At 38.5% G+C, this 12,790-nt stretch overlaps 2 protein-coding genes across 2 annotated transcripts; one reads left to right on the top strand and one right to left on the bottom strand.

Moving 5' to 3' along the window:
- Positions 1-165: 165 nt before the first annotated feature.
- fkbp14 (FKBP prolyl isomerase 14) lies at positions 166-2,092 on the bottom strand. The gene is made up of 4 exons (XM_083918086.1): positions 1,813-2,092; positions 886-1,037; positions 638-765; positions 166-539 (listed from the first exon to the last, which is right to left on the bottom strand). Exons 1-4 carry the CDS (start codon positions 2,007-2,009, stop codon positions 381-383), a joined length of 636 nt encoding a protein of 211 aa, XP_083774212.1. The 5' UTR covers positions 2,010-2,092; the 3' UTR covers positions 166-380.
- A 320-nt stretch (positions 2,093-2,412) lies between these two features.
- On the top strand, positions 2,413-12,524 carry plekha8 (pleckstrin homology domain containing, family A (phosphoinositide binding specific) member 8). The gene is made up of 13 exons (XM_083917573.1): positions 2,413-2,541; positions 3,428-3,544; positions 3,658-3,813; positions 3,939-4,060; positions 4,350-4,508; positions 4,608-4,648; positions 4,896-5,014; positions 7,144-7,525; positions 8,368-8,453; positions 9,567-9,625; positions 9,969-10,170; positions 10,508-10,569; positions 10,659-12,524. The coding sequence occupies exons 1-13, from the start codon at positions 2,502-2,504 to the stop codon at positions 10,854-10,856; spliced, it is 1,743 nt and encodes a 580-aa protein (XP_083773699.1). The 5' UTR covers positions 2,413-2,501; the 3' UTR covers positions 10,857-12,524.
- Positions 12,525-12,790: the final 266 nt, after the last annotated feature.

Genomic DNA, 12,790 nt, shown 5'->3' on the forward strand with positions numbered 1-12,790 from the left:
GAAGATGTACACAGAGACCATCATCCAGTATCACGTCACCAAGGCTGGCTGCATAAAGTACACAGTTCAGTTTTCTGCATGTAAAGACACTAAAAATAAATTAATATAAAGTTCTGTTTAATTCAAAAACATGAAATCAATAAAAATAGAAATGCAATACTGTAGCCTAAATTCATTTGAGGTGACATTATCAGTGCAGATGCATACATTTATTATGGATCTCATTTTGCATAAAAAGTTCAACCAAAAGTCAACACTGTTCACCTGCAGTGTAAAAACAATCCCAGAAACTAATTCAAAATTCCTCAATCCAAGTCACTATTTTGGAGGAGATCCATGAAACAAACAGTACTTTTAAAAAAGTGGAGGAAATCAGCCCGCTAGAGCTCATCGTGTTGGTAGGTGAATTCCCTCGCGGATATAAAACCGTCTTTATCTTCATCCTCATTTTGGAAGATGTCATCTACCATCACTTCATGATGTGTGTCATTGGGTGAATATCCGTGTTTCTCAAATTCTTTCTTCAGGTACTCTTTCACCTGTAGAGGAGACGGAAAGGCATTCAACAATGGTGACATATATACCCTTAATGTGAAAAGGAAAGCAGTTTTTCACAGAGAATTTCAGAATTCCACACCTCCTCTCTGCAGAGCTTCCAGTCGTCATTGAGATCCATCTCCCGGAAAGAATCATGCGACCTGGGGCCATTTCGGATCTCCATGAGCTCAATGTCAAAAATGAGGGTACTACTTGGAGGGATCTTGCCTGCAGACAAAAAAATGTTTCATGTATTAGAAGCACACGTATTTTATGGGGGAACATGATTAGAACCAACAACCATGTCTCTCAAACATGTTTTTGTGTATTACAAATAGTCTATGTTACCTTTTCCTTCCTTGCCATATGCCAGAGATGGAGGGATGGTCAGTTTCCTGCGCTCTCCTGTGCACATATCCTTCAAACCCTTATCCCAACCCTTGAGCGCCTCTCGAATCCCAAGGGTGAACCATACTGGATTTTTGTCCCCATCTTTGCGGCTGCCAAAAGTCACAAAAATCCATCAAAGTTGTCTTTGAAAAAGAAAAGTCCAGTGCACAAAGCATTTATATCACAAATATGAACCACAAATTATAATGGCTGCCACATAAGGACAGTAGTGGACAGTGGTGTAAAGTACTACATTTACTCAAGAAGTGTACAATTCTGAGGAACTAAACTAGACTAAACTTGGGTAATAATGTTATTTTATACTTCTACTCTACTACATTTCAGAGGGAAAATATTGTACTTGTTGCTACATTTATTGGACAAATTAAGTTACTAGTTACTTCACAGATTCAAATTATTAATACAAAATATTATCAACAAATGAGACATGCTACATTGTTGTGATAGATTAAGCTACACATAAATGTATAATTAAAGCAACCTTTAGTAGCTCCTACATTAACATCACACATGCATTCATCTCAAATTGTAGATAATATAATATACATGATTCTGAAATGGGCCATTCTGTATAATGAGTACTTTTATCAAAGTTTTGTATGCAGTACTTGTAACAGAGTATTTCTACACTGTACTTTTACTTGTTTTGAGTACACTGCCCGTGGTTAATGTTGACTACCAATAGCATAACCAATGGCACAGATACTGTAAAGTGGTGGGTTGCAGCATAAAGTAGTCTATTAAATGGGCTATAAATAGAGAGAGAGAGAGAGCTAACAAGCAGCTAATCTTTCTGCACAAGGATTTTAACAATATTTAAAGGACATGCATGCAGCATTGTGACGGTTTCTAGCAACACATTACCTGGAAAAAAACAAGGTGCCATTACTCTCCAAGAATCCCTCGTGATGAACAAGAAGCATGTCTCCATATTTTGACTTACGGTAACACATGAAGGGTTTATGTATAACTTCAATTTTCACTTCTGGCTCGGGCAGTTTCCCCCCAGTGACACACACAAACAGTGAGGGCAATATCGAACAAATACAAAAAAACATCATTTTTGATTGCTCACTTACTCATAAAATGTACCAAAAAAACCCTAACTAATTTAAACCTTTACACAAAATGCAGAACCTAAAATAAATACATGGCAGGAATGCCAACTACGTGGCAGGCAACTTCTACATGAACGCAGGCCACTGTTCAGCTGTCTGCCCTCCTCCCTCTACAATTGGATAAAATAATCTCTAAGCCCCGCCCATTACATATATCTCTTAGTCTATTGGTTCCTCTTCTTGTCAATCAAGACGACGCACACCCACGGTACTTAAAGCTCTCTGATGTCAATGGGTGGAACGTCGCGTGAAAGCTTAGAGCTCGATTCACGAAAAAGTTTACGCACTTTTATCTGCGCAGCTCACATTTAAAGCCGAGGACGTTACTCCACAAAATCACACTTCGGGGGCCCGATGGAGTCGCTGCAATCAGCTGTGCATCATAGCTTGTCATGATAAACAAGTAATGAACGGGAAAAACACATAATTAAAACAATGGAAGGAATGCTGCATAAATGGACCAATTACATAAGTGGTAAGTTAACCCCACAGTCGTTGCGTGTTATCGGATATGGAGCTCGTATTAGGCAGCTAACGTTAGCTAGCGTGACAACGTCATAGCAACGGGTGAGCTAGCGTTAGCTGCCGTCAGCCTTCAACTGGGAGCTTATTTAAAATGAACTTAGCTTCTCTTTGACGTTGCTATGTTAGCTTTTTAACGAATTAGAAGTGAACCTTATTCTTGTATTATTAACAGGCAGCGCCATCTAATTTAGGTAGTTCTCGCCATCTGTCTTTATAATCTCACTTAACAACTGATGAGCTGTGGCTAACATAACGTAGGGGTTAACTCTTTCCAAGTTTATGAGGCTAGATAAGGCTGTTTCATATCGACTTTTTTTATTTGAAAAGTAAAATACCTATAGCCGGGATGATCTAGAACAGAGATCTTCAACAGGGGGTCCGTCAAAGTGTTTGATAATTACAAAAAATATTCAAAAATGTCTGAAAATAAGCATTAATATGAATGTAAAGTATTATTAGCAAAGATAAAATTGGGGGAAAAAATAAATACATTTACACAACCTTGGCTTACTGGCTTATAGGCACTAAAGTAGCCTTGCACAGATACAATTGAGCTGAAGGATGCAACGTGCCTTCCAAATGTATGATGATACATATATGAATATGTTAATCATGATCATTGTAACATCGTAGTATTGTATGCACCATAAAAAGCTGCGTGTATAAGCTTTAGACCACTCCAGCTGTTAGGCTCAATTTAATATGCCACTCAGATTAATCCAATATTTGTAGTTGAGGGTCATTGCTTCAACTTTGTTTCAACTAAAGGGGTCCTTGGCCTGAAAAACGTCGAAGGCTTCTGATCTAGTAAAATATAAATGCTTTTTTTTTCTCAGGTTGGCAACCTCGTTGGTTTGTGCTCGATGGAGGAACTTTGTCTTACTATGACTCTCAAGAAGATGCATGGAAAGGTTGCAAGGGCAGCATTAAAATTTCAGTTTGTGAAATCCAAGGTCAGTATGGCTCAAATTTGTCCTGTTTTTAAGTGTTTCGTTGTGCAACTGTATGTGAGTTTCTTTCTTGATGTAGTCCTGAAGAACATGTCTCCTTGCTTTAACTTTACTAGTTCATTCCTCTGACTCAACACGAGTTGACTTGACCATACCAGGAGAGCAGTACTTTTACCTCAGAGCCATCAATGCAGCAGAGAGGCAGAAATGGCTGGTGGCACTGGGAACAGCCAAAGCCTGCCTTACAGACAACCGAACAAAGAGAGAAAAAGGTATTTGGATGCCACAACATCCTTATCTGAAATTGCATGGATTACGCTTACACAGCTAGTATTCTGTTGTAAAATACTGTAAAAGTTTTCCCAAACATTGACTCATTTTCCTTTTATTATGACAGAGCTCCAGGAGAATACAGAGGCACTGAAAACTAAGATGTCAGAACTCAGATTATACTGTGACCTTCTTTTACAACAAGTAAACAAGATCAAGGAGAATGATGAGCTAGGAGACACAGCAGAGGTAAGGTTAAGTTTTGGATGAGCTGATGAAATAAGAGAAGCTGCTGTTAGTGTGAAACCGCTGTGTTGGGCAGCGCATTTGCAATCAGCAAGATGTCAAATTGTTACGTGCTTCCACTTACTTATAGACCTGACAGGTAGCAAATGTTATTAAAAGTAAATTTCCTTTTTAAAACTTGGCTTTATAGGTTTAAGCTGATTTTTTTTAAGCATACAATTACCAAACAACAATCTTACCTGATGTTTAGGACAGTATTGGCTAATGTCTATGTTTTGTGTGCCCTTTTCAGACAGAAATAGACACTGGGAACATGGTGAAGTCTACATGCACCACCTTCCTAAAAACTTTAGAGGAATGCATGCAGATAGCAAACCGTACTTTCAGTGCGGATATGGCAACACAGAGTCCACCGGGATCTCCTCCAGTAGCAGCCATTAAACCTCAGAAGGTACAATTATGTCACCATTCACATAACCTAATAACATCTAGTATAAACAGTTTGGCTTGTTTAATTATATATATGCCTAATGTTTTGTTTTGCCAACAGATTAAACCTGTCAATCATTTAAATCAGAACGCTGGAGAAAAGTAGGTAGTTTTTTTTTGTCATTATGTACGTTACTGCTTATCCGTCAGTCATTAATTGTCATATAGATGTTCAAAGTAGCACTCAGCAAAGTGAAGTGAAAATTAAATCCCCTTTTCTGTTGACACAATAATATAGTTGTCATTAATGTTGCATTTCTCTTGCACTAGATACAGTTGCCAATTATGTTTGCCCTATAGAAGTTCAGTCCATATTTTAGAATTAACATATTGCACAAATCCATTCCAGGTGGAGAGATTTGTCTGAAACCTCAGGAGAAGCAATGACACATGACAGCCAGAGCCTCGACTCTGGAGCAGAAGGACCAGATGAGCCAGACAGACCAGAACAACATCCTTCCCCATCAGGTAAATCAGGCGTCCCAACCACTCACCTCACGTGTTGGAGAGTTCCCTGAACTGAAAACCCTTACTGCATTCAATACAGGAAAGACCACATGCATCGAAAGAGGCCTGGTTGTTATGTATCCATAAACTGGACTGATGTTGATCGATTATTGTCTTTTAGTGAACGGACAGTGATGGATGCCCCAGTTACATTATTGCATTTCCCTTAGCAGTGACAAAGCCTTTATACAGGGGAAGCTACTGCCGGTGATGGGAAAGTAAGACCTCAGTAGTTTCAAATTTATTGTTTTGGGTCATCTATAATACATACAATATCTCACCGCAAATACAAAGATACATTATTTAAAACGCATAATTATCTTTTTAAGTATACTGATGGTGTTCTCTAGTGATTTCCTTTCGAAGACATGAGTATTTTAATGTCATGTAGCACTTTGATTGAACTTTAAAAAAATAATACAGTACATAAACGAGAGCCTTTCTTTTTTACATGGTTATTTAACACAGAATATATTTCATAGTTTGGTTCAGACTTGATTTGATACAGTAGTGGCAGTTAATAGTCAGTTACAAAAATTAAAGAAAATGTAGGTTATTGTTACGTAATTGTTTGATAGTCTAAAATAAAAAACAACAACTAATTATCAGACTTTTAGGAGATATGAAAGAAATAACATTTAGTTTGATTGTAATCAAGAAGTTGGTCTTTCCTGTGTGGGGGAAAAAAACAAAACAAGGAAGGTAATGAAAAGTATCTTATAGAGCACAATGCAAAATCACAGCCAGGTGTGGTCACAACTGAAACCAGTCACACCCTACCACACCCAACCATGATGTTGTGTGACCGAACCTTTCGATCCATAGAGGTCAGTGCAGCAATACTTTAATAAAGTAAAAATTGAGGAGTTCCCTCTGGGTCCCCCTGGCACGCTAATGCCATGCAGTTTTTGACATGCAATATAAATGTTATATTCATTTATTGGTTTATTTGAATATTTTTGCATATTGAGGTCCCTAAACAGTCTTAGAATTGCATATATTGGGTGTGACTGGACTGTTACAGATTCAATGAGCTCAGTGGTACCCATGTGTGATGTTAGTCTGCATAGAACCCCTTTCATTGTAGTGACAGCATTTTTAAAAAACTTGAGCTCACTGTATAAAACAAGCTGTTTTGACCTCCTAGGATGATCGCAACCTCATGAAACTTTACAACCACAAATGAAAAGGCATTCAGAGGATGTAGGTATTTCCAGGTATGCTGACAGTAAGGGAGTGTCTAAGCAGATTGTGCTTAGACAGTGCTCATCATCCAATCACCGTAAAGTGAAACTTTTGCAGAAATTTGCAATTGTCAAAAAAGTTTTATTTATTTTTTTATCCCAAATCCCAGCGTGAATTTTCCTATGATATTCCTCAAGGTCTCGTTGTCTTAATGTGCTACTGGAGGGATTTTTAACCAAAAAGCGAAAAAGCCAAATAAATTTTTACTAACCCCCCACCCCCCGCCTTTTCCAATCTTCCCATCTTCGTCACCTTTTTCACCCCTGATGAGCTGATGAGTAATATCCCTCCTTTCCCAAAAGACGGCTTTCTGGGATAGGCGTATAGTGACTTACCACATATGTGTCGGAAGAAGTTAGCCCTATGATCTGATGGTCAGCAGCGCATGGATTTCACAGGCTTTCCAGTTGCTCAACACGGTAGTAGATATTTTTGTTGTCTCTCATTTCTGTGATCAGCTGTTTCCTGCTTTTAAAACTCCCGGCTGTGGGTCGCACAACAGCTCACGTCAGCGACACCTCCGCCCAAGTCAGGCATATGTCGCAGAGCCGCATAAACTCTATTTTCATGGAAATCGAGCCGCCACGATGTGTAGTGTCTAAGCCGTCACATTAGGGTGCTAAATCAAGCCGGCAAAATACCTCAGTCTGTCTGACGGACCAGGACGCAAAAAAGGCAGCCAAATTATTACTTACGGTCCAGTGTAAAAACACCTTAAGTCTACAGTATAACATCACATTTTCAGGTTGATGAAAACTGGGCTTCAAACTAGACATCTTGACTGAAACCATAATATGTATGCCCGTTTGTACACATATATTGTTGTTTTCTGTTGTGTCACACAGACATTGATGCCACCAACGGTAACAGCTCAGTCCACGAGAAGGAAGTTGATCCTACTTTACTCACTACCCAGAATACCTCTGAGATTGAACACTACGACCAACCAGCAGAGGGGGACGAGGAGGACGAAGCTGAATTTGATGATGCGGAATGTGATGATCAAATGGAGACAAAACAAGAGCAGAAGCACAAAGTGGACCAAAGTCAAGAAGAGCATGACAACAACAACAAGGAAGCAAAGGCCGTCGAGCCTCAGCACCAACAGGAAGCTGTTCCTGTTCCAGACCAAGAAGAGGCTCAACATGAAGGCAACACTTCCAGAGATTCAACAGAGCTAGAAGACACAGAGCAGGTGGAAACTTTCTTCAGCACAATGAGTCACAGGTATGAAAATGCTACTCAGGAAGGTCACATCCTTTAGGACACATTTGTTACTGTACGAAGTTACTGTATGATCGTCTGTGATATTTCACTATGACAGTATTAGGGTTAACCTATCTAAGCTATATGTAGTATTTTTGTCTTTGAGGCACTGTTTTTCTGATGCAACTTTTGACTAAACTGCACAGTTAATTAGTTTGTTGAAATATATTAATTGTGTTACCATATTGCACAGAATAGATGTATAATAACAGGTTTGAAAACATTTGAACTGAATCCATTTCAAGATGTTATTTATTAGTGTTTTATATGAGTGTGTTCTCTCTTGATCACATGACACAGAGAGGCCCTCATCTGATTTTTGGGTTTGTAAAGTTTTTTTGTTTCACTCTGTATTTCAAACCTACTTTACTCTCTTTTTTAAGACCTTGAAGAGTGTTTCTGAACTATGGACTAAAGTGTTTATAATCATTTCTGTAATATTCAGTCATGACGTAAACATTATTTCAATGGAGAACCCATTGTCTCACTTTATTTAACTGCAAGATGGGGACTATAGTGTGTGCATTTTTAAATTGGTCTTTTAAAATTGATAAGACAGTTTAAGAGCGGTAACATTTAGCAAAAAAAAAGACAACAACTCTGTTAAGTTGTAGACCAAGTAGCAGAATAGTCTCAGGTATTGTCAGGCATAGAAGTGCATGACATTGTGTGAATCATTTCTCTGGCTTGGTTTTGACATTTGTATCCTTTTCTTCTTTTTTTTGAGTTGATCAAATAAAAATTGAAATGGCATACTTACGTCTAATATATTCTCCTGTTTGAATCTGTTCTACTTTCTTTAGATTTAGTGATATAAGACTGGACGACGACAATGGTATCCCTACACAAGAGTTTTTGGACTCATGCTATGCAATAGTACCTGTATTAGGTAGGCTGGTCACTTTCAGTCTCTCCTCTTAATCTGCCACTCTTCTCATTATGGTAATTTCACCCCTTACAATGCTTAGAAGGAAAACTTCTTTCCACTGTTTTTTTTTTTTTGTTGTTGTCATTTGTGCATGATCTGTCATTCACTTTGGCTTTAATTAATGAGGAGGCAGCTTTCTGTCCTGGGTTCATCATCATCATCCTTTTCTTTAATTCCCTCATTATCTCCTTCTGCACCTATGTATGTCTTTTAGAGGTTTTAATGCATTCTTTGTAACCTAACAGTATCTTTATTAAGTTTATTTCCTAACCCTTTAACTATTCACATGACTGTGGGTCTACTTGTCTGTGTGCACTGCACATCTACACAAAGTGTACTACATATGGATGAAGGTGGTCACACGCATAACTACATCAAAATGTTGTTACATTTTTTTTTTCTGTAAATGGTGAAATTTTAAGACTGGCAAACGGAATGACATGAAACACGGAAAAAAGACGAGTGAAAACTTACGCTCACCCTATTTCATTTAATCCATTTGTTATAAATATTTGACATATTTTAAAGAAGATATGAGAAAGTAATTTGTGGGGACGGACATGTTGCGTTACAGGAATGACCCATATAAGATGTCCAGGGTATTATTAATGTTTCATTGTAACCAGCTTCAGAAAAAGATGCATTTTATAATGGTCCTCCTTTTAAATAAAATAAACAAACACTGAATCTCTATTAATGACTGTAAATTAATATCTAAAGTGACCTGAACTTTTAACTGAATAAGCCTGCAGTGCCACCAGCTGTACGGTGTCAGCCAAAATTGATGACATCTCACCTGTCAAATCTTGACACAGACCAAGATACTAGTGATATCTACAATAGTGATGTTTGATGTCCTGTACGCCAGGCAGCATGCTTTCAGAACTGCTAATGATCTTCTAGCGTGTCGCAAGCCTTCATTGTTTTCAAAATCTGCACTCAAAAGGTGAAATCTACCTCACAACTCTGTATTTCTGCTCTCTTTATCATTTCAAGTCTTGATAATAGGACACAAAACAAAGAATCCTTTCTTCTTAAGCAACAAAGAAATGATCATGGGTTCTTTCTTCTCAGACAAGCTGGGGTCCACAGTGTTCGCACCAGTTAAAATGGATTTTGTTGGAAACATCAAGGTATGTGTACACGTCTTTGATAGGTTGTCTTAAAGTAGTTTTCACTGTTAAATATGAGAAACTATGACAGTTGTTCAAAGGTGGCTCTATCTTTGTCCTAAACCTAGTGTAACAATAGGATGAATCAACATTTAGTACTTTATGATGTACTATACCTGTATATGTCAACAAGGAGATTTGCTGTGTACAATATACTTGACTCCTGGTTTATCTTAAAAACATCAGACGTATTGTCTTATCACTCCTCGCATTCTTGTTCTGTCACTGTGCATTACGTCAAGTGACTTGTTGAGCTGTTAAAAGGTTGTAACTGGGTTGTAACCGCTGTTTTTTAACCCTGTAGAAAATTAACCAGAAGCTGATGTCAGACCCGGACAGCTTCCCCACACTACAGTCCATCGTGCTGCATGAAGTTCAAACAGATGTTGCCCGGGTGCGCAACTCCGCCACAGAGGCTCTGCTGTGGCTCAGACGTGGCCTGAAGTTTCTCAAGGAGTTTCTTTCAGAGGTCAATGCAGGAGAACGAGACATCCAGGGAGCACTTAGTGAGTCCGATTTCTCTGATGCGCAAATACGTTCAAATACTTGGAATTGAAAGATCCCATGTTACAATCATTTTCAGGTTCATACTAGTATGTTTGCCTAGCAGATGATTCCATCTCCCTGTTATCTCTACTATTGGTTTCTACTTTAATGTAAACCACAATTTTTTCTTCATAACAGTGACTGCGTCTGTGCGTTTCTCGCTTTACTACTTTTACAGTATTTATGCTGCACCTTGACCTGCTTTATAATCCAAAAAGACATGGCCATTTTTTCTACAATATTGGACTTTTCATGCATATTTAAGATTTGTCATCTTCTACCTACTCTCTTGCACAGATAATGCCTATGGAAAGACTCTTCGGCAGTACCACGGATGGGTTGTGCGGGGAGTTTTTGCTGTAGGTATTTCTTACTCTTACGAATGCTTCTCCTCCCTAAGGTTCATCTGTTCTTGGAGTGTGACTATCGCATGCTTCTCTTTCCTCAGTTGGCCCTCAGAGCTGCTCCGTCTTATCAAAGTTTTGCAGCTGCCTTAGTGTCGAAAGATGGCGACGAGCTGAAGGGAGATTTCCATAGTGGCGTGCACAGGGACCTGGGAGTGTACCTGCCTGCCATGGAGAAGCACCTGGCCATCCTAGATGCCCTGTATGAAGAATACAACCTGGAGTCTGATGAAGTGGTGTGAAACTTGGAGCAGAGAGACGATCCAAGTTCAAGGAAGGAAAGAGCCTGACCGCAGGGGGCACAGTAGTGGCTGACTCCTGAAGTGGAGTACCTCCTGGTGCCAGATACATCAAGTACATCTTGTGTACAAAATAGTGTACAGTGTCCCATGTCAGTGTGAGGTGTTTCCAGTGGTTGTACGACAGTAGAGGGTTTAGGTTTGAAGAAGGTTTTAATGTCTGCATTTAGGAGCGAGCATTAACAATTATGTCAGTATGGTTGGACAAAGTAGTTTCTGGGTTTTGTTTAAAAGACCGTTGACAGTGTAGGGATATTAAGCCCTGTTATGCAGACTACAACCATAATGATTCATGGTGGCATTTGTTTCTGGTGTACATTTTGTGGCTGTATTGTGGCTTTTTATGTACATGTACATAACCACAAGGTATTTGGCTCCAGCGACTTCCCGAGAAGATCATTTGTGATTTCCCCTGATCAGAATGCAAAGACATGTTTAATCAAGATTGTCCTGTTTCCTCTGATTCATGAAACAGGGTGACACCTGCAACTAACACAAAGCACTATTTTTACAAAAACAATGTCAAATTGTTCCAATGCCCAATCTATGCCTTAACTATGTGATGGAATGGCATACTGGGCTTACTTGTAGTGTATTAGGTTAGAAAAAGTTATTGCACTGACTGGTGAAGTTAGGAAATTATCGTGGATATTGATTTTTGTTTTTTCTTTCCCTGAAATTTTAATAGAAATCCTGCAGTTTGACAATGTATTGTTTTGTTTTTCACCGCTAACATGTCATAGAGACTTTCCGTGGGACCAAAAAGGAGCTGTCAGGTCAATGGCTTCAGCCTCTGCTGCCTACAGCAACACAACACACAAGAGTAAACTTATACAGTGTGGCTGTTAAAGTACGGACAACTGCTAAATACTTCTGTGGACATCCTCTGCACAAACCTATGCATAGAATGCATTTTCACAATGTCTATTTATTATGTCTTGAGTTATAAAGTTCATTGTAGTCCAGCTCTTGTGTGAATGTATGGCCATTTGTATCCATAAAGCATGTTTATCGATTGCATGTTTTTATGTATTAAGTAACATAGGTGCCAAACTGAATACAGGCGCAAGACTTGAATTAACCAAGTGAATAAATAGTCCTAAAGGGCACAGATAGAAAGTTCAAATACAATGCTTCTCCTTCATCTCTGTACTGATAATTAACAGTAACATTTAGCTAGTCTAATCAACAGTTTTCATCATCTCGTCCATGCACTGTTCTACATATACTTGAGTGTCGTTACCAGCCATACTTAATATTTTATGATGTCGATTCAAGAATGAAAAAAAATGAGTGATAAGACTCCACCTCCAGGCCGGTTTCAGGTTTGTCTTTAAGAGCAAAGCAGGAACATCACCATAGGACTTTTTTACAGACATAGTGTTTTTAACTTTATTCTAACTTTTCTTTTGTGTTTTCAGGAATGCGTATAGTAATAACTCTAGAAGAAAGTTATTTGCAGCAGGTTTACATCACAGGTGTGCAACAGGCCGATTTACTGTTTAAGATAAATTCTGATCCTGAAAATATTCCATTGTAATATTGCAAACATTTGATTTGTTTTTTCTATGACTGTATATAAGATGCTATTTGATTTTTACATAATAAATAATTCAGTTGTAAAAGTGTTTGTCAGTCACATGTTGTCATACTGTATATTAATATTTTGTATCAGATAGGAGCCCAGAGGTCAAATGTTTGTTTATTAAGCAATTTTGCAACTTGTTAACCGAACAAAGCCATAGATAGTAAATCTACACAGGTGTTCTAGTTTGTCTAAACACTGAGCTCAAATAACACCTTTGCATACTTTGCTGTGACAGTTTTGCATGTGCAGCAGTAGTGTGCCCTCTGCCAGGACCACAGCACCCATGCAT

The sequence above is a fragment of the Echiichthys vipera genome, assembly GCF_963691815.1.
Source record: "Echiichthys vipera genome assembly, chromosome: 8".
NCBI lineage: Eukaryota > Metazoa > Chordata > Actinopteri > Perciformes > Trachinidae > Echiichthys > Echiichthys vipera.